Source organism: Leucopleurus acutus, assembly GCF_964270905.1.
Source record: "Leucopleurus acutus genome assembly, chromosome: 18".
NCBI lineage: Eukaryota > Metazoa > Chordata > Mammalia > Artiodactyla > Delphinidae > Leucopleurus > Leucopleurus acutus.
In genome coordinates this window covers 4,684,848-4,712,788 of record NC_139160.1, presented here as the reverse complement: position 1 = coordinate 4,712,788, position 27,941 = coordinate 4,684,848, and the positions used below count along the sequence as shown (strand labels likewise).

Sequence of the window (27,941 nt, the reverse complement as noted above, 5' to 3'; positions counted from 1 at the left end):
CTCCAGCTGTGAAAGATTGAGGAGCACCTTGAATTATATGCAGAAATAAATCGGTGGTCGGAGTAGATGCAGCAGAACTAGGATAGTGATGAACTTCTTCTTTGATCTGTGCCCTCAGGCTACTTTGCAGCTGTGTTGCGTGCCTTTAACCGTTTTCCATAAGCCCTGTTTTCAGCTCTTAAATTGTCATCACCCTTCTCTCTCGTTTCCTTCCCCCTTTTTTCTTTGTAGAGCTATCACACTATTATAGAGTCCCTTAAAAATGAAGGTTGGAGCTTTGAGGGGTGGGGGAGATGGCTTAGTTAATTGAGAGGTGAACATTTGAACATCTTCCTCCTGTCCCTGTGCCTGTCTGCCCAGTAGTTAGTGTTATAAACAACATGGAAGGTAGCTGCTTTAAGGCACTTGGTGGTTAATCTTTCCTAGCAATTGGATTCTGTTAAAGTGAGGCACATGTACATTTTCTTTTCATCAGTCTGTTCTTAGCTAAGTGTGCAGGTTCATTTTAATTGCTCTTACAAAAAGCTAATACTGAAAAGGGTTCCCATTAGATCTGCCTGATTGGATCCCTTTTTGCGACCGACCAGTAAGTGGTAGAATCACTCAATAGCACTTGCTTTTGGGAAATAGTGTGTGTATTTGGGCAGTTAGAAAATTAGACTTTTTTCTTTTTTTTATGGAGAGAAGGGGAAAAAAAAACCCCAAACCCCACAGTTAATTAATCTACCAGAAAATTCAGAGTGGTTACTCTTCACTTTGTTAATAACAGTCTGTTTTCCATTATTTTCAGTTGTAGATGTTTTTATCTTGGAGGAATATTTTCACAAAGGAGAGCTTTTATGGCCGTTTACTCTTAATGGTAACTCTGATGCCATCACTGTGATTTGCATAATACATAGAGTGGGGATTTCCTGTTGGGTTAACTCTTGTGAATACGTTAGTATCTCTGATGGTACAGGATGTTAGGAGAGGGGAAATACTTGTGTGGCTCGGGGTGCAGAAGCCGCCTTGAGGAGGGAGAGGAGCCTGTGGAAGCTTTTCTCTCGCTGTGAAATACCCACCTTACGTGCCTGCTGTTTATAGTCAGCTAAATTCTTTGAAAGCAGATTGTTTAATCTGATAAACCAGATTGCCTTTTTCCTTTGTCTTGTAGCTAATGAGTACTTATTTTAGTAAAGTTGATAGTAGTGATTTAGACTAGTAGTATCTCTTTCCTACTTTCTGTGCAGTCTCTCCATTTTTAAAAAATTTTATTATTATTATTATTTTGGCTGCACTGGGTCTTCGTTGCTGCACGCGGGCTTTCTCCAGTTGTGGCGAGCGGGGGCTGCTCTTCGTTGTGGTGCCCGGGCCTCTCACCGCAGTGGGTTCTCTTGTTGCGGAGCACGGGCTCCAGGCGCGTGGGCTTCAGTAGTTATGGCTCACGGGCTCTAGTAGAGCACAGGCTCAGTAGTTGTGGCGCACGGGCTTAGTTGCTCTGCGGCATGTGGGATCTTCCCGGACCAGGGATCGAACCCTTGTCCCCTGCATTGGCAGGCGGATTCCCAACCACGGCGCCAGCAGTGAAGCCCAGTCTCTCCATTTTTAATAGCCTTTTAAAAATCATCTCATTATATGATTTTATTTTAATTTTCTAACACAATAGGTTCCCAAACACAAGTAGGTTTGTGGGGCTAGACCGTTACAAAAGTCTTTTTAACCTGAATTGCTAGTAGTCACTAGTTGGAACTCTGAATCCAGGGAACAGGGGCCATTATGGAGGAGAGTGAGAAATAAAAATGGAAGGTTTTGTAGGTTGTAAAGTTGATTAGGCCTGTGTCCCTTGGTTCTGTTTTCTTTTGCATTGGTTTCCTTTTCCTTTAGCTTCTCTCCACCTGATGGCCATCTTATATCATCAGAGATCCCAGACCGTCCATATCAAACCTGACCAAAGAACTCTGCCCCAAGGCCTCTGGCCAGATTGGATCCAGTGCCCGACCCTGTTGCAGGGTCTACAAAAGAGCTTGTGACTGACAGTCCAGAGCTTGCACAGAGAAGTGGGTTCCCGTGAGGAAGCCTGGGGCAGGGGGCAGGGGAGGGGGAGGAACAGATGTCCATGGGAATCTGGATTAGGTTCACCTGGCTGCAGAGAGGGGGTGGGTAGGGGCACGTGGGGTCTAGACCTATGTAAAGCAGGGCCACCTGAACAGATTGTGGTCGGGGGAGGAGGGCCTTCCCGTAGAAGGGGGGGTGTTCACAGGATGGCACTGTCGCCGGCCAGCATGGAGGACCGTGGGGCACTTAAACATTTAAAAACATTTTTTAAAGGTAATACTGTTGACATAATTGTGATTAAAACCAGTAGTTTCCAAATGAAATATGTAAGATGATTCATTGGGGACCAAAGTATGAGCACTTCTAGTGTTTATTTTTATCTAAAAAGGAAAGATATAGGTTAAGCTTTACTAATTCTCAATAATTGGTTGACACTGGCACCCATACTACTCTGTCCATGTGTGTAGTGTTCCTATGTCACTGCAAGTTGCATAGTCAAAGGCTAACAGTATCACCCCTCTTATTCATTTGTGCTGTTGCAATCTATTATGATTCAAGTGTAGACTTAGGGATTACAGGATTTAATCTATTTCAGCTAAGCTAATTTTTCAAAAGGGACAGATGGCTCAAAAAGGTTGTTTCAGAAATAACCGTGTAGTGATGAGGTATTCCGAGCCATGGTAAGTGCTTCACGCAGATCATTCATTTAATTCTTTGCAAGGTTGTAGAGGTGGGTGCTGTTATAAATGGCATTTACAGATGAGGAAACCGACGAAGAGAGAGTGGCCTGGTAATCTCCTAGGGTCGGGTAGCAGAACCAGACTTGAACCTAGATAGCTTGGTTTCAGATCTTGTGTGCTCAGTGGCCAGGCTTTGCTGCTGTCAAGACAGATAATGACTTAAATGAATTCAAACAAATTTGATAGATAGGATCGACTATCTAATACCATAGTTTAGAAAGTAAAGGCTGTCAAGGAGAGAGTCTTTTCCACTTGGACCTATGTATGTATCTTTACGGAGATACCTTTTTCAACTTTGATATCCCTTAGAACTACATAGCCAAGTAACTGAACTGTAAAATCGCTCTATTAAAATCTGTAACCCATAGTTTACAAAAAAGCATACTAAGTCTCATCGCTCTTACTTAATAATTTTTAGTGAAAATAAAAAATTAGTATAATAATTTGAAATGTTCATCTTAATCACATTTGTTATATTTTTAGTGTACATAATGCAGTACATATATTATTTCTAAACAGATATGCATGTATTAGGGATATGTGCTCAAAATGATCTTATCGATGGGGATATGAGAAATCTTTTTTTTTTTTTTTTTTTCCCAAGACTCAGAGAAAGCAGGGATAGGTCACTGTGTTCAATAAACAATTGAGAAGTCAGTGATGAGACCTTTAATACTTGTTTCCCCTGATTTTAAACCTGGTCATGCCTTTGATCTTCAGAACCAGCTGAAAAAGCACAGGGTAGGTTTCAATCCTATTCAGAAGCAAGAGTGCAGAGGAAATCATCCCAGACAGTCTTTTGCATGAAAGCTATATACTTGAAGGATGTGTTTTTAGGTTTCAGGAACTTCAGTGAAAGTCACTACTAAAAATCAGGGAAATTGAAGGAAAAGCTTCAAAGTTACGAATAAGATTGAAAGTTAGTTTATTCTGGAGAAATAGTAGTAGTTTCAACCTTTACTTTTTCTTTAATGGGGTTGATGAAGGTAAGTAAAGAAGACCATAGTAGAAAGCCTCCAAGGTTGGTTGTAATGTTACCTATTGCTTGTAGTCAGAAGATTAGCAGGAGGCGGACTTCAGCAGTCTCCACATGCCAGTTTCTTAGCTTATTTTATTTGCTTTTTTATTAGTGGGTCAAAAGCTTCATCATCATAATTGTTTCTAATATACTGTGAGCTGCTGTCTTTTGTTTATCTACCTGCTCTGTGGAAGTTGTTAGAGTTCCCTGTTGTTTATTCTTTAATAAAATGTCCAAATTATGGGGATTGTATCTTCTGTTCAGTTTACAAAGCCATAGTTTGTTGGTCATTGGAGTCATTAGACTGTTGTACAATCACTAGTATTTTTCAGACTAATTAATACTGATGAATTGGTAAGATAATTTTAGTCGTATTGGAGATTGTACTGCAGGTGTTCTTAGCCCCTCGATAGGCTTTATTGAAGGATATCCATGGTTGTATTCATGATCAATGATGTCTGTGCATCATTGTCATAGACTTTTAGCATTTCTCTGGAAAGCCTGTAAACACATCTGTCTTTACGAAATCAGTTCTTGGCTCCGACTAGCAATGTGAACATAGAAGTTGTAAATCTTCGCTGAGTCCGTTGTCCTGTTCCTTTTTGGGGTATTTAACTTCTTCCTCTGTTCCCTGAGTATCTTGTAAATCGGTAGTTCAATCTAGACACTTGGTTAAAGTTTAGGGATTTTATTTTGTTTTTTAAGGCAAGAATACTTTATAGGAATTGCTACATATTTCTTGGTGCACCACATCACGGGATGTAAAGTTTGGGCTGTTCATTTTGAATGATGCTGGAATGCATTGGGTGTTCAGGTCTGAGCCCCCCATTTTAAAGTTCCCCACCAACCTTTAACCAAATGTTTTAGGTATCCAGGGGTAATTATCACCCAATCCATTATTTACAATGATTTCTTCTGGATTTATTAGCCAGAATTATTCTCTAAACAGTAACTTTAATGCCCCCTGAAGTACGGTTTTTATGAGAAAGGTGGGGTAAAACTTCGATGCTTTCCTTTTTTATATTCTTGTTTACAGCTTCCACTGGAGACTAGTAAACCACATAGATATTTGTGTAGTTGATGTGCTTTTTAATCCATTGCAGTAATTCTTTTTGATGAAAGTTGGCTCTTCAAGCCACACAAAAAGATATTCCAGGCTAATCTTGTACATTGTACATTTCCTGTCCATTACGTTGTATAGCCATATCTGTAAGTCGTCCTCGTTCCTTTTTGTGGGAAAAGGGTTTTTAGAGGCCACAATCTGGATTCAGGGGAAATTTATTGATGTGGAGGCCTTTTCAGTGGACAGAACCTGAGAACGCAAACACACACACACACTTCAAGATTTACAAAGAGGCATGAGTTTATACTGCTATTTCTAATTCCAATTTAACTTTAAAGGGCTTTTACTCTTCTGATTTTTACTATTGTATCTTTTTTCCTTTACGTTAAAAAATTTGATTACGGGCTTCCCTGATGGCGCAGTGGTTACGAATCTGCCTGCCAGTGCAGGAGACGTGGGTTTGAGCCCTGGTCCAGGAAGAGCCCACGTGCTGCAGAGCAACTAAGCCCATGCACCACAACTACTGAGCCTGCACTCTAGAGCCCGCATGCCACAACTACTGAGCCCACGAGCCACAACTACTGAGCCCGTGCACCACAACTGCTGAAGCCCACACGCCTAGAGCCCGTGCTCCGCAACAAGACAAGCCACCACAGTGAGAAGCCCACGCACCCCAACGAAGAGTAGCCCCTGCTCGCCACAACTGAAGAAAGCCTGTGCGCAGCAACGAAGACCTAACACAGCCAAAAATAAATTTAAAAACTTTTTTTTTGATTCCTAGGGGATATTAACATAATTCCTTCCTTGCTTTGTCTTACAGTATATCTTTAGTGGTTTCAAAATAGCAATATCAATGGGTTAATTCTAACAGTGTGAGTACTGAATGCTGTTTTAAGACTTCTTTGTTCTTTTTGTTCTTAGACTGTAGTTCAGTAGGCATGGATAGTAAAAATCCTGTGTTTTAAAGTTATTTGAAATCATTCTTTTCTTTTTTTAAAAAGCTTTATTTATTTTAAAATTTATTTGGTTGTGTTGGGGTTTTTTTGCTGTGCACGGGCTTTCTCTAGTTGTGGCGAGTGGGGGCTACTCTTCCTTGTGGTGCCGGCTTCTCATTGCGGTGGCTTCTCTTGTTGCGGAGCACGGGCTCTACGCGCATGGGCTTCAGTAGTTGCGGCTCGTGGGCTCTAGTTGTGGCACACAGGCTTAGTTGCTCTGCAGCGTGTGGGATCTTCCCGGACCAGGGCTCGAACCCGTGTTCCCTGCATTGGCAGGCGGATTTTTAACCACTGCACCACCAGGGAAGCCCTCACTCTTTTCTTTACGTAGTTCTACCACCAACTTGGTACACGTTTAGGTCTGATTTATTTCTATTTATTTTCAATTTTAGGAATTTATTCTGTCTTTTTCATTTTAATTTAGTTTTTAAAAATATGGTTACAAGGTAAACTTTTTATAACCGTGTACGTGTACAGCAGTCTCACTTTCATTGCTCTTACTCTTTTCCCTTTCTCTCTATATAACCATTTTTATTAGCTTTTGATATATTCTTCCTAGTTTTAAAATATAAGCAAACGTGTGCATGTATTTATGGACATAATTGAAGAGTGCCCGTTCTTCAGCATTCTTCTCCACTTGCCTGTTTCTGGTTACTGTATGCCTGACCCTGCCCCGTGGCAGTTCTCTGAGAACTGTCCTCGTCCCTTGTTTACTCCCCAGCTCCTCAGTGATGGACTTCTAGGGGTTTTATTAGCCAGCTTTGGGAGTCAGTGTCTATTAATGGGAAGGAAAAAAGAAGGCGAAAAATATTTATTAAACCCTGTGTTATTTTCTCTGTAAAGTAGGATGACTTTCTCCCCTGCTATTAAAGAGAAGGAAACTGAGGCTGAGTGATCAGTCACCTGCTCCAGGCCGCGTGGCCAGTGAGAGGTGGGGCTGCAGTTCAGGGTTCAACTCTGGAGCCGAGTCCACGTCCTTCAGACGGATGGAGAATAATGTGACCTGGCGTTTCGGCATTTCAGTGGTTGTTAGGCTGTCACGTTGATGACTTTTTCATCTAATATTTCAGAGTATCTTGTTTTTCCTTATTTTTTGTTTTTGTTTATTTTTTGGATGGCACTGAAGAACCTGATAGTAAACCTCACTCTTACGGTTTTTTTTAAAGAATTTTTGAGAGTTACATTTTTACACGTACAGTATAGAAAATGCTTTGTATACAACCGGTACTGTCATAACAATGGGAATTGGAAAAGGAATTCGCCAGAAGCCTAAACCTTAACTAATCTCACTGTTTAAACTATGTAGTTCTTTAACTCAGTTTTAATAAAGGCCAGATTTATTGCATGTATTTTTCTTCCGTTTTAACCTGAAACTGATGCCAGGAGCATCCATTTAATGTTGGAATTGGGTGATTTGCAATCAGGACAGTTACTTGTACTCTCAGATACCTTCTAAGTCATGAGAATCATCAATTCCCTGTCTTGTCTTTCTCTTCTCTCAGCTTTAGACATAGACATTCTTTCTCTGAAAACTGTGTTGCCTCAAATTTAACAAAAATGTTTTTTTCTATTCTAGTTTGGGAATACTTGCTACTGCAATTCAGTTCTTCAAGCACTTTATTTTTGTCGTCCATTTCGGGAAAAAGTTCTCGCGTACAAGAGTCAACCTAGGAAGAAGGAGAGTCTTCTGACGTGCTTAGCAGACCTCTTCCACAGCATCGCTACCCAGAAGAAAAAGGTTGGAGTCATACCTCCTAAGAAGTTCATAACAAGATTACGGAAAGAAAATGGTAATTCTTCTACTTCTTTTTTTTTTGCGGTACGCGGGCCTCTCACTGTTGTGGCCTCTCCCGTTGCGGAGTACAGGCTCCGGATGCGCAGGCTCAGCGGCCATGGCTCACGGGCCCAGCCGCCCCGTGGCACGTGGGATCTTCCCGGACCGGGGCACGAACCCGTGTCCCCTGCATCGGCAGGCGGACTCTCAACCACTGCGCCACCAGGGAAGCCCTCGTCTACTTCTTAATGTATTGCTTATTTAACAGGAAGATCAGGTGCAACAAGCATCAGCTGATGATGCGTTAGCTGCTGAAAAGCCAGCGGTGATATTCCTGTCTCTAACGCAGTGCCAGTTTAGTGACGAGACAGTCACACAGTGATTACTGTGAGGTGTGATTGTTGTTTGAAGTATGTTGTACAAAGATCAAATTCTGTGTGCCAGGAAATGAGAAATCATAATTTCTCTTTTTTGCCTGTTTGGCTTTTCTGTCAAGAAGAGTTGTGGGGTTTTGGGGTGTTTTTCTTTCACTTATTGTTCATTTGTTGTTCTCATAATGCTTTCATGTATGTTAACTCATTTGATCCTCACGATAACCTGATGAGAGAGCATGTTATTTACCCCATTTTAGCCATGAAAAAAACAGAAGCTAAAAGACTTGCCAGGAGTCACACCCCAGGGAAAGGAAAGACCTAACACAATAAAGTAAACTTTCTGGCTTAGGGTAGGTAGTTTTAATTTTACCTCCTGTCCCCACCCCACTTTTAAAAATAGTTACTGATTGCATCCCACTTCTCTTTTCTCTCTTAAAATATTTTTCATTTAATTTTCATAGCAAGTGCACAAGTTAGACATTACCTCCTCACTTTATGTGATGTCACTGGCTCTCAGAGACGTTAAGGTCACCTGTCAAGCCCCACACTTCTTCCTGACATCTGAGCCCAGTGTTCTGTCCAGTGTGGTGTGCTACCTCAGGAGGTTCAGATGGACTCAAGAAACATGTAGAATGCTGCTTGTTTGTTTGTTTGTTTGGATGTAGGCATTTCAATCACTGCAGAAATAAAATTGAGTAGTGTTTTTCGTTAGATTTGTTATCTATTAAATATATATAATGATGCGCACAGAAATATGACCTGAGAAGTCTTTAGTGTTGGTTTTTAAACACATCAGTGGGGAGGCCTGCCCTTAAGTCAGTTGACACTGTTCATTATCACATGAATTGAGATGAGCATGGGTCATATCTCATTCCCTAAAACATATGAAGGTGCTGAAATAATATGGCTCTAGGTTACTACTCTTTTTTTTTTTTTTTTTTCCCCCCCGGTACGCGGGCCTCTCACTGTTCTGGCCTCTCCCATTGCGGAGCGCAGGCTCAGTGGCCATGGCTCACGGGCCCAGCTGCTCTGCGGCATGTGGGATCTTCCCGGACCGGGGCACGAACCCGTGTCCCCTGCATCGGCAGGCGGACTCTCAACCAGTGCGCCACCAGGGAAGCCCCTCATTGTAGTTTTGATTTGCATTTTCCTAATAATTAGTGATGTTGAGCATTTTTTCATGTGCCTCTTGGCCATCTGTATGTGTTCTTTGGTGAAATGTCTATTTAGGTCTTCCACCAATTTTTTAATTGAATTGTTTGTTTTTTTGATATTGAGCTCCATGAGCTGTTTGTATACTTTGGAAATTAATCCTTTGTTGTTTTATTTGCAAATATATTCTCCTATCCTGAGGGTTGTCTTTTTGTCTTGTTTATGGTTTCCTTTGCTGTGAAAAAGCTTTTAAGTTTAATTAAGTCCCATGTGTTTATTTTTGTTTTTATTTCCTTTACTGTAGGAGGTGGGTCAAAAAAGATATTGCTGTGGTTTATGTCAAACAGTGTTTTTCCTATGTTTTCCTCTAGGAGTTTTATAGTGTCTGGCCTTACATTTAGGTCTTTAATCCATTTTGGGTTTATTTTTGTGTATGGTGTTAGGGAGTGTTCTAATTTCATTCTTTTATATGTAGCTGTCCAGTTTTCCCAGCACCACTTACTGAAGAGGCTGCCTTTTCTCCATTGTATGTTCTTGCCTCCTTTGTCATAAATTAGGTGCCCGTATGTGTGTGGGTTTATCTCTGGGCATTCTATCCTGTACTGTTGATCTACATTTGTTTTTCTGCCAGTACCATACTGTCTTGATTACTGTAGCTTTGTGGTATAGTTTGAAGTTGGGGAGCCTGATTCCTCCAACTCCATTTTTCTTTCTCAAGATTGCTTTGGCTATTTGGGGTCTTTTGTGTTTCCATACGAATTGTAAAATTTTTTGTTCTAATTCTGTGAAGAATGCCATTGGTAGTTTGATAGGGATTGCATTGAATCTGTAGATTGCTTTGGGTAGTATAGTCATTTTCACAATATTGATTCTTCCAATCCAAGAACATGGTATATTTCTCCATGTGTTTATGTTATCTTTGATTTCTTTCATCAGTGTTTTATAGTCTTCTGAGTACAAGTCTTTTGCCTCCTTAGGCAGGTTTATTCCTAGGTATTTTATTCCTTTTGTTGCAATGGTAAATGGGAGCGTTTCCTTAATTTCTCTTTCTGATTTTTCGTTGTTGGTGTACAGGAATGCCAGAGATTTCTGTGCATTAATTTTGTATCCTGCAAGCTTACCAAATTCATTGATTAGTTCTAGCAGTTTTCTGGTGGCATCTTTGGATTTTCTATATATAATATCATGTCATCTGCAAACAGAGACAGTTTTACTTCTTTTCCAATTTGTATTCCTTTTATTTCTTTTTCTTCTCTGATTGCTGTGGCTAGGACTTCCACAACTATGTTGGGTAAGAGTGGCGAGAGTGGACATCCTTGTCTTCTCCTGATCTTAGTGGAAATGCTTTCAGTTTTTTACCATTGAGTATGATGCTTGCTGTGGGTTTGTCATATATGGCCTTTATTATGTTGAGGTAGGTTCCCTCTATGCCCATTTTCTGGAGAGTTTTTATCATAGATCAGTATTAAATTTTGTCAAAAGCTTTTTCTGCATCGACTGAGATGATCATATGATTTTTATTCCTTAATTTGCTAATGTGGTGTATCCCATTGATTGATTTGCGTATATTGGAGAATCCTTGCATCCCTGGGATAAATCCTACTTGATCATGGTGTATGATCCTTTTAATGTATTGTTGGATTCTGTTTGCTAGTATTTTGTTCAGGATTTTTGCATCTATGTTCATCAGTGATATTGGTCTTTAATTTTCTTTTTTTGTGATACCTGTTTCTGGTTTTGGTATCAGGGTGATGGTGGTTTCATAGAATGAATTTGGGAGTGTTTCTCCCTCTGAAACTTTTTGGAAGAGTTTGAGAAGGATGGGTGTTAGCTATTCTCTAAATGTTTGATAGAATTCACCTGTGAAGCCATCTGGTCCTGGACTTTTGTTTGTTGGAAGATTTTTAATTATGGTTTCAATTTCACTACTTGTGATAGGTCTGTTTATTATTTCTGATTCTTCCTGGTTCTGTCTTGGAAAATTGTACCTTTCCAAGAATTTGTCCATTTCTTTGTGGTTGTACATTTTATTGGCATATAGTTGTTTGTAGTAGTCTCTTATAATCCTTTGTAATTCCTGCAGTGTCAGTTGTGATTTCTCCTTTTTCATTTCTAATTTTATTGATTTGTGTTCTCTCCCATTTTTTCTTGATGAGTCTGGCTAAGGGTTTATCAGTTTTGTTTATCTTCTCAAAGAACCAGCTTTTAGTTTTATTGATGTTTTCTTCATTTCTATTTCATTTATTTCTGCTCTGATTTTTATGATTTCTTTCCTTCTACTGACTTTGGGTTTTCTTTGTTCTTTCTCTAGTTGTTTTAAGTCTGTAGGGTTAGATTGTTTACTTGAGATTTTTCTTGTTTCTTGAGGTGAGATTGAATTGCTATAAACTTTCCTCTTAGAACTGCTTTTACTGCATCCCATAGGTTTTGGGTCGTCGTGTTTTCATTGTCATTTGTTTCTATGTATTTTTTAATTTCTTCTTTGATTTCTTCAGTGATCTCTTGGTTATTTAGTAGCGCACTGTTTAGCTTCTGTGTATTTGTGTTTCTTACACTTGTTTTTCCTGTAATTGATTTCCAGTCTCATAGCATTGTGGTCAGAAAAGTTGCTTGATACGATTTCAACTTTCTTAAATTTTCTGTGGCTTGATTTGTGACCCAAGATGTGATCTATCCTGGAGAATGTTCCATGTGCACTTGAAAAGAAAGTGTATTCTACCACTTTTGGGTGGAATGTTCTATAAATATCAATTAAATCTATCTGGTCTATTGTGTCACTTAAAGCTTGTATTTCCTTATTTATTTTCTGTTTGGATGATCTGTCCGTTGGTGTAAGTGGGGTGTTAAAGGACCCTACTGTTATTGTATTACTGTCGATTTCTCCTTTCATGGTTGTTAACATTTGCCTTATGTGTTGCGGTGCTCCTATGTTGGGGCATAAACATTTATAATTGTTATATCTTCTTCTTGGATTGATCCTTTTATCATTATGTAGTGTCCCTCCTTATCTCTTGTAACAGTCTTTATTTTAAAGTCTATTTTATCTGATACAAGTATTGCTACTCCAGCTTTCTTTTGATTTCCATGTGCATGGAATATCTTTTTCCATCCCTTCACTTGCAGTCTGTATGTGTCCGTAGGTCTGAAGTAGGTCTCTTGTAGACAGCATATATATGGGTCTTGTTTTTGTATCCATTCAGTCAGTCTGTGTCTTTTGGTGGGGGCATTTAATCCACTTACATTCAAGGTTATTAGTGACATGTATATTCCTATTACCATTTTCTTAATTGCTTTGGGTTTGTTTTTGTGGGTCTTTTTCTTCTCTTGTGTTTCCTGCCTGGAGAAGTTTCTTTAGCATTTGTTGTGAAGCTGGTTTGGTGGTGCTGAATTCTCTTAGCTTTTGCTTGTCTGAAAAGCTTTTGACTTCTCTGTTGAATGTGAATGAGGTCCTTGCTGGGTGGAGCAATCTTGGTTGTAGGTTTTTCTCTTTCCTCACTTGAAGTGTATCCTGCCATTCCCTCTGGCCTGTAGAATTTCTGCTGAAAAATCAGCTGATAACCTTATGAGGATTCCTTCGCATGTTATTTTTTGTTTTTCTCTTGCTGCTTTTAATATTTTTTCTTTGAATTTATTTTTTGTTATTTTGATTAGTATGTGTCTTGGTGTGTTTTTCCTAGGGTTTATCCTTTATGGGACTCTCTGTGCTTCCAGGACTTGGGTGACTATTTCCTTTCCCATGTTAGGGAAGTTTTGGACTGTAATGTCTTCTCATATTTTCTCAGACCCTTTCTTTTGCTCTTCTGGGACCCCTATGATTTGAATGTCGGTGCATTTAGTGTTGTCCCAGAGGTGTCTTAGACTGTCTTCATTTCTTTTCATTCTTTTCTCTTTACTCTGTCCCACAGCAGTGAATTCCAGCATTGTGTCTTCCAGGTCACTTATCCATTCTTCTGCCTCAGTTGTTCTGTTATGGATTCCTTCTAGTGTATTTTTCATTTCAGTTACTGTGTTGTTCATCGCTGTTTGTTTGTTCTTTAGTTTTTCTAGATCTTTGTTAAACATTTCTTGTGTTTTCTCAATCTGTGCCTCCATTCTATTTCTGAGATTCTGGATCATCTTTACTATCATTACTCTGAATTCTTTTTCAGGTAGATTGCCTATTTCCTCTTCATTTATTTGGTCTTACAGGTTTTTACCTTGATCCTTCACCTTTGACATATTTTTGTCATCTCATTTTTGTTTTTTTTATGAGTGGCATTGTGTTCCTGTCTTACTGGTTGTTTGGCCTGAGGTTTCCAACACTGGAGTTTGTAGGCTGTTGGGTAGAGCTGGGTCTTGGTGCTGAGATGAGGACCTTTGTGAGACCTCAATCCAGTGAATATTCCCTGGGGTCTTAGGGTCTGTGTTAGTCCAGTGGTTTCGACACAGAGCTCCCACCGCAGGAGCTTCAGCCAGACCCCACGCTCGTGAACCAAGATCCCACAAGCCACGTGGGGTGGCAAAAAAAAAAAAAAAGAGAACAATAACAAAAGTAAAAAATAAAATTAGACCAGGAAACTAGCAGATACGTTAGAAAGACTCTAAAAATAAAAATGTAGGTGAATCAGCCACCGGAAGGTACATCAGTACCGCAATAGTAAAACAGAGGAGGAGGGAAATGGAAAAGAAAAGAAAGAAAAGGAGAAAAAAGAGGGGGGAAAGCCCTTGGCTGTGGAGGGCGGGGCCTAAGCAAGGGCGCGGTTTGGGTGGTGGGCGGGGCCTATTAGGACCCACAGGGCTGGAAAAGGCCCTGGGGCTGTGGGGGGTGGGGCTTAGGCTGAAGGAACAGAAGGGGCCCAGGCGTGCCCCCCACCCCTGGTCTCAGAGGGCCAGAGACCTCACCTGGGAGCCCAGCAGGCTTCCTGGGCTCGAGTGGGCTGGGCAAACGCCCTCCTCTCCTCTCCTGCTCCTCCCACCTGCCTCTCCTGTTATCCCCTCGGCCTCCCTCCTATGCCCGCCGGGACCAGTGCGGCTAGGGGGAGGGGTGGGCCCTGGAGGGCAGAGGACCGGCCGGGGAGCCCAGCAGGCTCCCCGGGGCCGAGTGGGCAGGGCACACGCCCTGCACTCCTCTCCCTCTCCTCCGGGAGGGTTCCTCCCATCTGTCTCTCCTGCTCTCCCCAGCCTCCTTCCTGGCCCACGAGGCCTGGAGGGGGCTTTGGAGCGGGGGTACCAGCCTGGGCACTTAGCAGGCTTCCCGGCGCAAGTGGGCCAGGCCATTGCCCTCTGTTCCTCTCCCACTCCTCCCGCAGGGCCCCTCCCGCCTGCCTCTCTTGATCTCCCTGGCCTCAAGGGCACCGATCCTGTCTGGCTTCCACTTCTCCTCCCGCTTCAGTCCCCCCACGTCCTACCGGTTCACTTGGGGGTTCCTCCCGTCCCCACCAGTGGCTGGCAGGCACCCTAGTTGGGAGGCGCTAACTCGGCATCTTCCCACACTGCCATCTTAGAATGTATTTTCTGGAGCATTCTTAAATCAGTCTCCTTCCATGTTATGTTAAAAACTTCCCATTCTGTATTCCCAGTGGATGTTAGCTCTATATTGTTTTAACCGCTATTACTTTATATTACTAATCATTTAGATATCCCTTGGAAAGAATCTATTTTAATTTCAGTAATGGATTTTTGTTTTTAAAATTTTCATTTATGTTACCTAATCACAGCAGAAGACACTATAGCACTGTGCTCCTGCACGTGGTGTGACAACAGGTGCTCCATATGTATGTTGTCTCTGATGACAGGGATATTTGCATTGCATTAATGATTAAAAGCTTAGTCTTTACTGTGTTCCAAGCACTGTGCAGGAATTAGGGATAATGAAATAAGACAGACCTCTGCCCTCATGGGGCTGACATTCTAGCGAGAAAGACAGACAAACAGTTACGTAAGATAATGTATCATTGCTACAAATAAAAGTAAGCAGGGCAAGGTGGTAGAGGATGAGGGAGTTGATAAGTGATGTGAGAGCAGAGATGTGAAGTGAGAGACAAGTCATTTGAAGATCAGAAGCAGGGTTGTTCCAAGCAGGTAGAACAGAAACTGCACTTGCCCTGAGTGCTTGAAGGACAGCAAGAAAATTACTGCAGGTAGAGAGGAGTGAGATGAAGATCAAGTCAGAGAGAAGGAAGGGCCAGGCAGCTCCTGGTTTATTGTGAAAAAGCCACGGGAGGCCCCTGGAGGGCTCCGCTCTGCGTCAGAAGGTCCCCTGGCTGCCGGGGGCCTGGTGGCAGGAAGGGGCGCCCATGGGCAGCACGAGGAGAAGCATGGCGACTGGCCGGGAGACCCCTGCAGTCGTGGAGGTAGGAGACGAAGCCGTCCGCTTATGACGATTGACTCCTGTCAGCTCTCCCTTGTTTAGAAGAGTTAACACACAGGTTTGTGACCTAACCAACTGAGTTGACTCATCTGGATCATCTAAGGAGGACTTGAAGTCAGACCAGCTGGCTCGAGGCAAAGTGCATTATTCACGTGGTTGTTTGGGGCCAAGTTTATTCTTCTCATGTCGTCTTAGCTGTTCCAACCCCTGTTGTCTGTTCCTTCATTCATTCACTCAAGAAATGTCAGGCACGTCTAATGTGTGGCAGTACTGTTCTGAGTGCGGGGGATACAGCAGTGAATGCAGGAGGAAGGGTGCTGCTTCTCAGGGAACCTGTATGTGCACAGCAGCATTTCAGGTGCTATGCAGAGACACAGATACAAAAATATAAACACATATTCAAGTATTCGTCTTCCTCAAGCGAGGAAATGACTACTTGTTCACAAATAACAGCTATAAAATAGATTTTAGTAAATAATTTCTCATATTCATTAATCCTTTTTCTCCAGAAGAGCAGGAAAGGTATTTTGTATGATGAAAAGCTGTAGCTATTTCTGAATTATGAAGAAAACTTACTTTCAGGCAGTGATTCAGTTTCCCTCTTTTATTTTTTTTGCATTGATGTTACAGCTGTGCCAGGACTTTGATAGCTTGTACGTTTCATATACGTTTATTTAATATTGACATTGTCTGTCTCTCCCGCTAGACTCAGTTCCTCAGTGTCGGGAGCCATTTGTTTCTATGCACCTTTGTAGTCCGAGGACTTAATCCAGTTCCTGGCACATCGGGGGTGCTTACTAGATATTTGTTGGATGAGTGAATGAATGAGTGAATTTGTTTAATTTGCCAAAGTAAGTTTGAAGTCCGCCTTGCCCATTATGCTGCTTTGCAGAGAAGAAAGCCACCCATAAGAAAGCTAAGGGTTTAGAAATTAGATATAATAGTTTACAGGGACTGTTGTGAGGCCATTTAGTCGATGATGTTTGGATGTTTATGTGGTCTTGGTTGATGTTTAAAACTACAGTGGCTGCTCTTAGTTTAGGCTCTGCAAGGTTCTGGTATGTTCGGTTTACTATGTTTATAGAAAATGCATGATAATATTTAAAATATTTTAACAAAATAGAGTATTATCTGATTTACTTTGCATCTCATTTGTAGAGCATTCAGGTCAATTGAGGTATTTCTTTGAATATGATGTCATTGTTCTGTATTAAAGGAACACCCCCCCCAAAAGATATTTCATCTTTTAAAAAAATAAAAACATTTGCATATTTCTGCTTTACAGAAAATATTTGTTTTGAAAAACATGCATGTATGCTAAAATAATTTAAGAGGGAAGAGTGAGTCTAGCTTGTGGCATTAAGCCGTCATGTAGCTACCCACCGTGGTGAATTATTCATCCCTCACCCTAACCAGGCCCTTAGCAGTGGTTACAAGTCTTTTTCCTGGCCCTCTCCCATCATCCCTCCCTCTGTATTCTCCATGACCCCCCAGTCTTTCCATTTTGTTCAAGACCCTGAATTGCCTCTAGCATAATCTCCCTGCAGTCCTCATCTTAGTGGGCCTCCTGAGGTTGGTGATTCTAGATTTGTGACCTGGGGAGGGGTGAGTGAGAGATGGAAGCTCTTGGTCTTTGAGGGGCCCCATTCACGTCCAGGAGCTGCCTGGACACAGAGCAGGTTAGGGCAGGGGTCGGGGTGGATGAAGAAACCATGGGTCAGGCCATTAGTGGGCGAGGGGAGGTTAGCCATGACCACAGAAGGGTGAGGGTTAAGGGTAGGATGGCCAGATCTTATGATCTTATGCGCTTTCTTGATTGAGGGAGAGCTTTTTTTTTTTTTTTTTTTGTGGTACACGGGCCTCTCACTGTTGTGGCCTCTCCCGTTGTGGAGCACAGGCTCCGGACGCGCAGGCTCAGCGGCCATGGCTCACGGGCCCAGCCGCTCCGCGGCATGTGGGATCTTCCTGGACCAGGGCACGAACCCGCGTCCCCTGCATCGGCAGGCGGACTCTCAACCACTGCGCCACCAGGGAAGCCCGAGGGAGAGTTTTTATATGCAAGTGAAAGTGTAGTGGTTTAGGGGTGGCAGCAGGAAGCTAGAAGATGCCAAAGGTTGAAGAAATGGGGAGTTTAGAACAGAAAGCAGCTCTTAGAAGGAACAGCAGACAAAGGGTTGCGAAAGAAGAAAATCCCAAGGATGAGGAAGGAAATGAGGTACAATACTAGTGGAGGCTGGGAGACGGGGGGGAGGGGCAGGGCGGTGTTCTTAGGGATGGAGGTTATTGCCGTGAGAGGCAAGGGGAAGGTCGTTGACCTCAGTCATCTCAGCCTAGGCATAGACCAGTCCATTGGCGGCGCCACCTGAGGGTTCCGAGCACGACCTGGCTTGATCTTGGAGACGGAGAGGAGGGCCGGAGGGTTTGCAGAGGTGCAGGCGTCTCACGGTGTGGGTGGCGTGCAGTGACGTCTGCCGGAGCAGGTGGTGGGAGTGGTGTCAGATGCTTTGGATCCACTGTCCCTCGTGGGCAAAACCCAGAAGACACGCAGTACAGCAAATTAAAGATCAGTTCGAGGTTAAGTCCACATGGACTAATGCAGGGACTCTTAGGACTCAGGGCTTTTATTGTTCTTAAAAATAACATAGGGAGTTTGTTTAAGGCTAATCAAGCCCCTCAGGACAGACTTATAGCAGAGACGTGACGTGTGGCTCCAGGTGCAGTCCTGCATCATTGTGCTGGCCTGTGACATGCCCGTGACCAGAGGTGGAGCCACAGGATGGAGCAGACAGTCCTGCTCTAGCACCTGCATCTTAAATGTGATACTTTTCAGAGGTCTTTTTGACACCTAGATTAAAATCATTATTTTCTTTTAATATTCATGAAAATGAATATTTTCACTTGCTCCCATTTTATCTTTATAATAACCTTGCAGAGGAAGATGGTATTCCATTTTAGAGACAGGAAGATCAAGACCTTTTTCGTTACAGTGGGGTTGAATGTTTTTTCATGTGTTTTATTTAAACTTCTGAGTTTTGTTTCTATAAATTGTTGATTTCAAGTCCTTTGCCAACTTTGTATTTTCTGTTGTGTTGAGATAAACTCTTTATATTATATGTTGAAGATGTTCATAACTTTCCGGTTTCACTGTTTTTAACTTTTTCAATGAGTTCTAATGCATGGAACTCAGTTTTATGCAGTCATGTCTGTAGCTCTTCTAAAATGTAATTTTTTAATTCCTTTTATTTTAGGAAGGCTCTCCTTAAATTTTCTTCTCAATTTCTATTCTATCGTTTAAAAAACTGTAAAACTGTGAACTTCCTGGCACTTATTAAATGTTTACGGAAGCTCTGAAGGTGAAGCTTCCTGACTGGGTGGTCATCTGAGTGCGTTTTGTTGGCTGGACCGCGGGCGCCTTGTGTGGCCAGGTGGCCCTGGCTGCCTGTGTGTGGCTCGCTGGGGCCGGACGGCCTGGCTTGAATCCGGGCCCTGCCGCTTCCTGGCAGTGACTTTACCACTTGATCCCCTTTCCTCGCTTGTGAGATACCGTTAATAGCAGTGTCACAGGGCATGAGACCCTGCCCCTGAAGTCCTTCCCCTTCAGGCTCAGGGTGCGTGATGCAAGCACAGGTCAAGCACTTAATGTTAGCGACCCTCAGGTTTCCACGACGTTTACTTATTCCTGTAACTACAGGGAACGTTCCACAGAGTTACAGACCTCACATTTGGAAGGGGCCTTAGAGATTCTCTGGATTAAATAGGTAGTTCATGATGCCTTTGTTCCCTAAGCCTGACTGCACAGCAGAGTCACCTGGAGGAGCTTTGAAAAGTGCAGGTTCCAGGCCTCATCTCTGACTTAATTAGAATCTCTAGCATGTATGGCCCAGTATTTTTTAATGTTAACAACTTCCTCTGTGGTTCTTATGCATTTGCGTTGGCACTGCCAAGAGGTTGTCCAGCTTCTACTTTAAAACTCCCCGTGTTGGGACTTCCCTGGTGGTGCAGTGGTTAAGAATCCGCCTGCCGGTGCAGGGGATGCTGGTTCGATCCCTGATCCAGGAAGATCCCACATGCCGCGGAGCAACTAAACCCGTGCGCCACAACTACTGAGCTTGTGCTCTAGAGCCCGCGAGCCACAACTACTGAGCCCGCGTGCCACAGCTACTGAAGCCTGCACGCCTAGAGCCCGTGCTCTGCAACAAGAGAAGCCACCACAGTGAGAAGCCCGCGCACTGCAACGAAGAGTAGACCCCGCTCGCCGCAACTAGAGAAAGCCCGCGTGCAGCAACAAAGACCCAATGCAGCAGCCAAAAAAAAAAAAAAACTTGCCATGTTGTAATATTTGTGGAGTAATGGATTAAATGAGTTAATAAAAAGCGGTTGTTTCTTATCTCCTCAGTACATTATGTGTGAGGATAGGTTTTGCTCTTTTCTCATTGATCTGTTAGTACTTTTTTTAAAGATTCTCTTTCATCGTAACTTTATTTTCTCCAAATTCAGTCATAATGTGTATATGTGAAAGATACCTATTTCTTGTACATTACTCTGACAGTTCCAAACATTTTACTTAGCTCTGATAGAATACTATTCTTTTTTTAATTTAGTTTTTTAATGAAGTTATTCTGAAATATGCTTATTTTCAGAGCTTTTTGACAACTACATGCAGCAAGACGCCCATGAGTTCTTAAATTACCTACTAAACACGATTGCCGATATCTTACAAGAAGAGAGAAAGCAGGAAAAGCAAAATGGTCGTTTGCCCAACGGTAATATTGACAGTGAAAATAACAACAGCACACCAGACCCAACGTGGGTTCATGAGATTTTTCAGGGAACATTAACTAATGAAACCAGATGTCTTACTTGTGAAACTGTAAGTATATCATAAAATGTCGTGTAGAACAAATCTAATCCATTATATTAAGTGTTCTTTGAGCATGGGTATGAGAGATGAACTGGGAGGTTGTAATCCTCAGGTGTAGAGTGTATGACTGCGACAGATGTGCCTCTCAGTTGTCCGCTTGTTAATAGTGAATACTGAGGTGGCGGAGAAATACTTGCTGCCGTTTGAACTATTTGAGTTTGTTTCACTACGAGAGACCGTAGAGCCATATTCTGGAAATTATAGTCTTAGTTGAGCTCGTAAAACCTACAGGTCAGGGAAGTATATTAATCTGTTGCCCCTTTTCCTACAATTATGTTTGTTGTTTATGGTTGGAATAAAAACTGAAGCCTACTGTGCACACTCAAGGAGGGAAACTACCCACTTGCTGGGTAGTTTGTAAAGATGAGCAGTAGGTAAATCTCTTGAAAACGATTTACTCGTAGGGTTGGATAACGCAGGCCTCCTGTTAAGTTCTTACCTTGTTCTCCCTTGACGAATGAAAGGTCAGACTCTTACTTAGGCACCTTTATCCAGTTCTGCCAGTGACCCCCTTTACAGCACAGCCTCGGGCTTCCCTGGTGGCGCAGTGATTGAGAGTCCGCCTGCCGATGCAGGGGACACGGGTTCGTGCCCTGGTCCAGGAAGATCCCACATGCTTGCGTACCGCAAAAAAAAAAAAAAATTACAGCACAGCCTCCTCTCAGCACAGGATCTGGTTTTAGAGTTTAGTGGTTTGCATCGCATGTGGTCACCATGCTTCCTGTAGCCTCCTGCAATCTGGAACATGTTCATAGTCTTCTTCTCTTTTATGATACTTACATTTTTAAAGACTGTGCCCCTCCCCCTTTTAATCTAACATTCCTCGTATCAAGTTTGCCTGATGTTTCCTTCTAATTAGATGCAGGTTGTGCATTCTTTTTTCTTTTCTTTTATTAATTAATTTTTTATTTTTGGCCGCATTGGGTCTTCGTTGCTGCACGCTGGCTTTCTCTAGTTGTGGCGAGCGGGGGCTACTCTTTGTTTTGGTGCGCGGGCTTCTCATTGCGGTGGTTTGTCTTGTGGAGCACGGGCCCTAGGCACACGGACTTCAGTAGTTGTAGTTGCAGCACGTGGGCTCAGTAGTCGTGGTGCATGGGCTTAGTTGCTCCATGGCATGTGGGATCTTCCCGGACCAGGGCTCGAACCTGTGTCCCCTGCATTGGCAGGCGGTTTCTTAACCCCTGCGCCACCAGGGAAGCCCCGGTTTGTACATTCTTGGCCGGAACAATTCACAGTTAATGTGTCCTCATCAGGATATCACATACAGGCACACAGTTCCTTCTGCCCCTCGTTGGTAAAATTAATTTTGATCTCCGATTCACGATGTTGTTCAGTTTCTCCACTTCATAATGACTGTTTTTTATGCCCTTGTAACTAGTAGGGAGACTGTGGGAGACACAGATATTCTTGTTCCTCATCAGAATCTCCCCCCAGACTTAGCATTCCCTGATGATTTTTGCCCAATCCAGTCTTTACTGTGATGGTTGTACTGCTAGTTTTTAGTAGCAGAGGAGAGTAGCGTGGTCAACTGGGAAAGAGTCCACAAGCTAGAAAGGTAAGGGAAATGCTTTATGGATGTTGGAAAGAATAACATAGTCTACTCGGTTAACTGAATCGGATAAACTTATACTGGCAGAGACTAATAAGGAACTCTTTTTTTTTTTCTTTTTAAATAGATTTAAGAAAAATGGAGTGGAAAGTACAGAGAGTTCCCAAATTGCCCCCCTCCCCACTTCCCCCTAATGGTAACATCCTTGGCATTAGTAAGATATATTTGTTGCAGTTGATGGGCCAATGTCGATACGTTATTATCTGAAATCCACAGTTTACTTAAGGGTTCATTCTTGGTGCTGTCTGTTCTTTGATTTCTCTTTGTTTCGACAAATGTATAATGATGTGTCCGTCACTGCAGTATCCTGCAGAGTGGTTTCACGCTGTGCTCCACGGATTCCTGCTTCCCTCCTCCTCAACCCCTGGCAGCCACTGGTTGTTTTACTGCCTCCATAGTTTTGCCTTTTCCAGATGCCATGTGGTTGGAATCGCAGAGTATGCAGCCTTTGCAGATTGGCCTCTTTCACTGAGCAGTGCGTATTTGAGGTTCCTGCATGTCTGGTCCCAGCTTGATAGCTCATTTCTTTTTACTGCTGAATTACGATTTATTGTCTGGAGGTACCAGAGTTTATCCATTCACCTACTGAAGGACATGTAGGTTGCTTCCAAGTTTTGATAATTATGAACAAAGCTGTTATGAACGTGCATGTGCAGGTTTTTGTGTGGGCATAACTTCTCAGCCTCTTTGGTTAGTACAGCGCTGAGCACAGCTGCTGGATCGCGTGGTAAGAAGAGTATGTTTAGTTGTGTGAGGAGCTACCAGCGTGGCTGCACCATTGCACATTCCCGCCAGCTGTGAGTGAGAGTTCCTGTTGCTGCACATCCTTATCAGCGGGTGCTGTTGTCAGCGTTTTGGATTTTAGCTGTTCTATTGTAGATGTGTAGTGGTGTCTTGTTTTAATTTGCATTTCCCTGATGACATATGATGTGGAGCATCTTTTCATGTGCTTGTTTGCCATCTGTACATCTTCTTTGGTGAGGTATCTGTACTGGTCTTTGACCCATTTTTAAAATCAGGTTGTTTGTTTTCCTGTTGTTGAGTTTTAAGAGTTCTTTGTATATTTTGGATACCAGTCCTTTATCAGGTGTGTCTCTTGCAGAGATTTCCTCCCAGTCTGTGGCTTGTCTTCTCATCCTCTGAACCGTGTCTTTGGTAGATGAGAAGTTTTTAGTTTTAAGTATTAAATTTTAATTTTAATGAAGTCCAGTTTTTTCCTTCATGGAAATGCTGTCGTTCTTTAAATGCTTTTGGTGTTGTATTGAAAAGTCATCACAAACCGTCAACGGGTGTAGAGTCGTTGCGAGTGGGAGGCCCCGGGAACCGAGTCGGAGGTCCCTCCCATTGCATCGCGTCGTCTCCTTGCACGTAGGAAAAGTGATGACTAAAGTTCTGTCCTACTCCAGTTCAGATGAATAAATAGTAACTTCATTTTTATAAGATGATTTATTCATAATTCAAACAGAACATTGTTCAATTTTGGGGGGAAATAAAAGAAAGTCATAAGTGAAGATTACAGTTTGGCATTTGGGGCTGAAATTTTTTCTTAAATGATAAAACACTACAGATATCACATCCTTTGCCAAACATTCTCATTCAGTCTTGGCCTGTGTTTTTTAAGAAATAGTGTATAGGGCTTCCCTGGTGGCGCAGTGGTTGAGAGTCCACCTGCCAATGCAGGGGACGTGGGTTTGTGCCCCGGTCCAGGAAGATCCCACATGCCGCGGAGCGGCTGGGCCCGTGAGCCATGGCCGCTGAGCCTGCGCGTCTGGAGCCTGTGCTCCGTAGCCGGAGAGGCCACAGCAGTGAGAGGCCCGCGTACCGCAAAAAAAAAAAAAAAAAAAAGAGTGTATATGGTACAGTTTGTTTTATGCTTCACAGTATTACCAAGATTAGGAGAAGTAATGGAATTTCACATCACAGTAGCCTTTGCCAGTAAGAAAATCAGTCACAGGTGCACTTTGGTGTTTTACCTCTACGTATAATGAAAGTTACTCATTCAGTGTCCTTTTGAATAACTTGGGGGGAAAAGGATTCTTTATATACTTAATTATACTTAATAATACTAATAATAGCGTGCACTTAATTCTATCATTTTGGAACAGTGATTAAAGAAATCAAAGGTTGTAAAGCAATTATACTCCAATGAAGATGTTTATAAAAAAAAGAAATCAAAGGTATTTCCCTATTTTTATAGATAAGCAGCAAAGATGAAGATTTTTTAGACCTTTCTGTTGACGTGGAACAAAACACATCCATTACTCACTGCTTAAGGTAAGTGCAGAGTTATTTATTTTGACATGTAATGACTGTCTTTGGGTTTAGAATATTTTTAAATGAATACATACCTTTCTGGTATAGACAAAATCATTTTGTGTTTCACACAGGGGTTTTAGCAACACAGAAACTCTATGCAGTGAATACAAATACTACTGTGAAGAGTGCCGCAGCAAACAGGAAGCACACAAACGGTAAGTCAGCGTGTTTGACATTTATAGCGATTCTTTGCCAGTGCTGTGGATGGGCTTTTCTAGCTGAAAGCGATCTAGGACAATTTGCAATGAGAAAACATTCTTTCTTTTATCACCAACAGCTCAGACTCGTTAGGTAATTCCTAGATAAACAGGATTCAACTCTGTACCCTCAGGTGACTTTCTGCATTTAGTGACTGTTTAATAATCATAAACCGATACAGTTAACATATTTTGCTGTGAAGCTTTCTTGATTATGTGCACTTTTTCTTGGTGAGGAAGGATGAGGGGAAAGTGCCTTACTCACCCTCACCCTAGATTCCACCGTTCCTGCATGGGATTTGCTACCTTCTCTCAGTAAATTATTATGAAGACGGTATTTTGGTATCAAGGAATTGAATCATCATCATCATCATCATCCTGATTATTTTACTTTTTATTTTGAATCAAACTCAGAAAAGTTGCGTGAACAATACTAACAATGTTTTTTTTTTTTTACCCTAAACCATTTGAGAGTGAGTTCCTGATATGATGTCCCAAGATCCTGGACACTTGGGTAGCTGTTTCCTACCAAAAAGCAAGTCTCCTATGTACTGTATCCACCCAGGTCAGGAAAGTAACACTGATGTGTTACTGTTATCGTAGACCTTATTTTAGTGTCACCAGATATCCCAATAATGTCCTTTATAGAAAAAAGGATCCAGTCCAGAATTACACATTGCATTTAGTATTCATGTCTCTTTAGTCTTTTTTACATTTAGAACAGTTCCGTAGTCTTTTCTTGACTTTCATTATCTTGGCACTTGAAAATTACAGATTAGTTATTTTATAGAATGTTCTTCTTTGGGTTTGTCTCATGTTTTTGTATGATTAGGTTCAGGTTATGTATTTTGGGCAGGAATCACGCAGAAGTGATGCTGTGTTCTTCTCATTGTGTTATTTTAAATGGCACACGATTCTAATATGTGTTAAGTGTCAGGGTTCCTAAGACACTCCTGGATTTGGTGATGGACTAGAAGGACTTGCAGGACTCGGCATATATAGTCGTGCTCACAGCTGAGATTTATTACAGGGAAAGGGGACAAGTACAATCAGCCAGGCCAGCTTGCAAGAGTCCTGTCCCCGTGGAGTCACACAGACGTACTTAGTTCCTCCAGCATCAAATGTGATAACACGGGAGAAGTGTTGTCTCCCAGGGAAGCTCCTTACCAACTCGGTGGCCGAGATTTATTGGGGGCTGGACACGTAGGCATCCTCTGCCTGGCATGTACCAAAATTCCAGGCTCCCGGGGCTTCCCTGGTGGCGCAGTGGTTGAGAGTCCGCCTGCCGATGCAGGGGACGGGGGTTCATGCCCCAGTCTGGGAGGATCCCACATGCCGCGGAGCGGCTGGGCCCGTGAGCCATGGCCGCTGAGCCTGAGTGTCCGGAGCCTGTGCTCCGCAACGCGAGAGGCCACAGCAGTGAGAGGCCCGCGTACCACCAAAAAAAAAAAAAAAAAAAAAAAAAATTCTAGGCTCCCGGAAGGAAAGCAGGTGTTCAGCATAAACCATATGATTTGCACAGACAGTTCTCAGGGGCATCGAGACATGCTTGTCAGTTAGGAAACGGTGGGGACACCCCCCAGTCAAGTTCCCAGATGTTAGCCCAGGACCATCCTCGCACCCGGCCTTTCCGAGTACAGTCTGAGACCTGCTCTGGGACTCTGTCTTGCACATCCCGTGACTGGTACTGTTCTCTTTGGACGCTTGACTAAGGTGCTGTCTCCCAGGATTCTTCACTGTGAAGCTGTACTTTTCCCCAGTTGTAATTCATATGTATTTTGAGATTGAAAGTTTGATGAGAAATGGGGATATTTACAGTTTTTTTCATTTTTTAAATCTCAGTGAGGACTCAGAGATTCCTGTTTTATCCCGTGGGTAATGATTGTCTCGTTTATTTTCATGTTCACATTATCCCGATTTGGCCAGCAGGAGCCCCTTCCCGCTGCCTCCTGTGTCTTTTGCCCCGTCCCTTCGTTCTCCAGCCCCTCTTTACTCTGTAGTGCAACAAGATGTCCAGGCTCGCTTTGTACCTTCTTTGCCGCCCACACTGGTACCAGCCGTTTCTCGAAGGAGCCCTGGTTCCTTTTAGGGGGAAAATAATGTTTAAAAACCAGGACCGTGGTATAGGTGTGCTCGTTGCCGTTGCCGTGTCACTGTTCCTGGGCCCACTTAGTGAACAGAGCTGGAGGACATGCGTGCTCGTGTGTGTACATATGTACACACATTTACATCTGTGCTTATTTATCTGTTGGTCTATCTGTATCGAAAAACCACAAATTCACAACAGTACCTCCAGTTTCATCCAACACCATAGGGTTTATTCTGGTTTTCTCCTTTTTAATATTTGTAAGCCCCTCCTCTGACAGTACAGATTGGCTCCCATTATCCTTATATATTTAATAGTTTGGTCGGTGCCCCTGTAGGTAGCCAGGCTTATCACCGCACCCCTGCCCCCCAGAAATAAACCTGCATTTGTATGCTCAATGATCTTCAACAGATGGTGGTGGGAAAACCTGGTATCCACATGCAAAAGATTGAAGTTGGATCCTTACTTCATACCATTCACAAAAATTAACTCAAAATTGGTTAAAGACCTAACCATAACACCTGAAACTATAAAACTCTTAGAAGGAAACATAGGGGAAAAAAAAGCCTCACGATGTTGAGTATGGCAGTGATTTCTTGAATATGACACCAAAAGCACAAGCAACAAAAGCAGAAACAGATAAATGGGACTATATCAAACTTAAAAACTTATGTGCAACAAAGGAAACAACGGAATGAAATGACATGAATGGGAGAAAATATTTGCAGAATATTAACAGAATGGGAGAAAATATTTGAAAACCAGATATCTATCTGATAAGAGGTTAATATCCAGAATATAAAGAACTCACACAACTCAACAGTAGAAACCACATCACCCAATTAAAAATTGGGCAAAGGACTTGAGTAAACATTTCTCCAACGATGACATACAGATGGCCAACAAGCATATGAAAAGATAACATAACTAATTATCCGGGAAATGCAAATCAAAACCACAGTAAGATACCACCTCACATTAGTTAGGATGGCCACTTTCAAATAAAAAGAGAAAATAATGAGTGTTGATAAGGATATGCAGAAAAGGGAACTGTGTATTGTTGGTGGAAATGTAAAATGTTGCAGCCACTGTGGAAAACAGTGTGAAGGTTCCTCAAAAGTATTAAAAATAGAATTACCGTATGATCCAGCATTCTGCTTCTAAGTACATATCCAAAAGAACTGATAACAGGATTTTCAAAGAGATATGTGCATGCCCATGTTCATTGCTCTAGTATTTACAATAACCAAGAAGAGGTGGAGGCAACTTAAATGTCTGCTGACAGTCACACATGGTCATAGGTCGTGTTCCCC

General features: G+C 42.4%; 1 protein-coding gene across 2 annotated transcripts in view; it reads left to right on the top strand.

The window, feature by feature from the left end:
- USP12 (ubiquitin specific peptidase 12) overlaps positions 1–27,941 on the top strand; it is a 78,495-nt gene that overhangs the window by 39,010 nt on the left and 11,544 nt on the right. Inside the window, exons 3-6 of one of the 2 annotated variants that reach the window (XM_082859291.1) lie at positions 7,427–7,640; positions 20,140–20,369; positions 24,227–24,303; positions 24,417–24,500. In XM_082859291.1, coding sequence (XP_082715417.1) covers positions 7,427–7,640; positions 20,140–20,369; positions 24,227–24,303; positions 24,417–24,500 — 605 coding nt within the window. Of the gene's footprint in view, positions 1–7,426; positions 7,641–8,274; positions 8,349–20,139; positions 20,370–24,226; positions 24,304–24,416; positions 24,501–27,941 lie in introns of those variants that run through there. The other variant, XM_082859292.1, reaches the window with a different exon arrangement.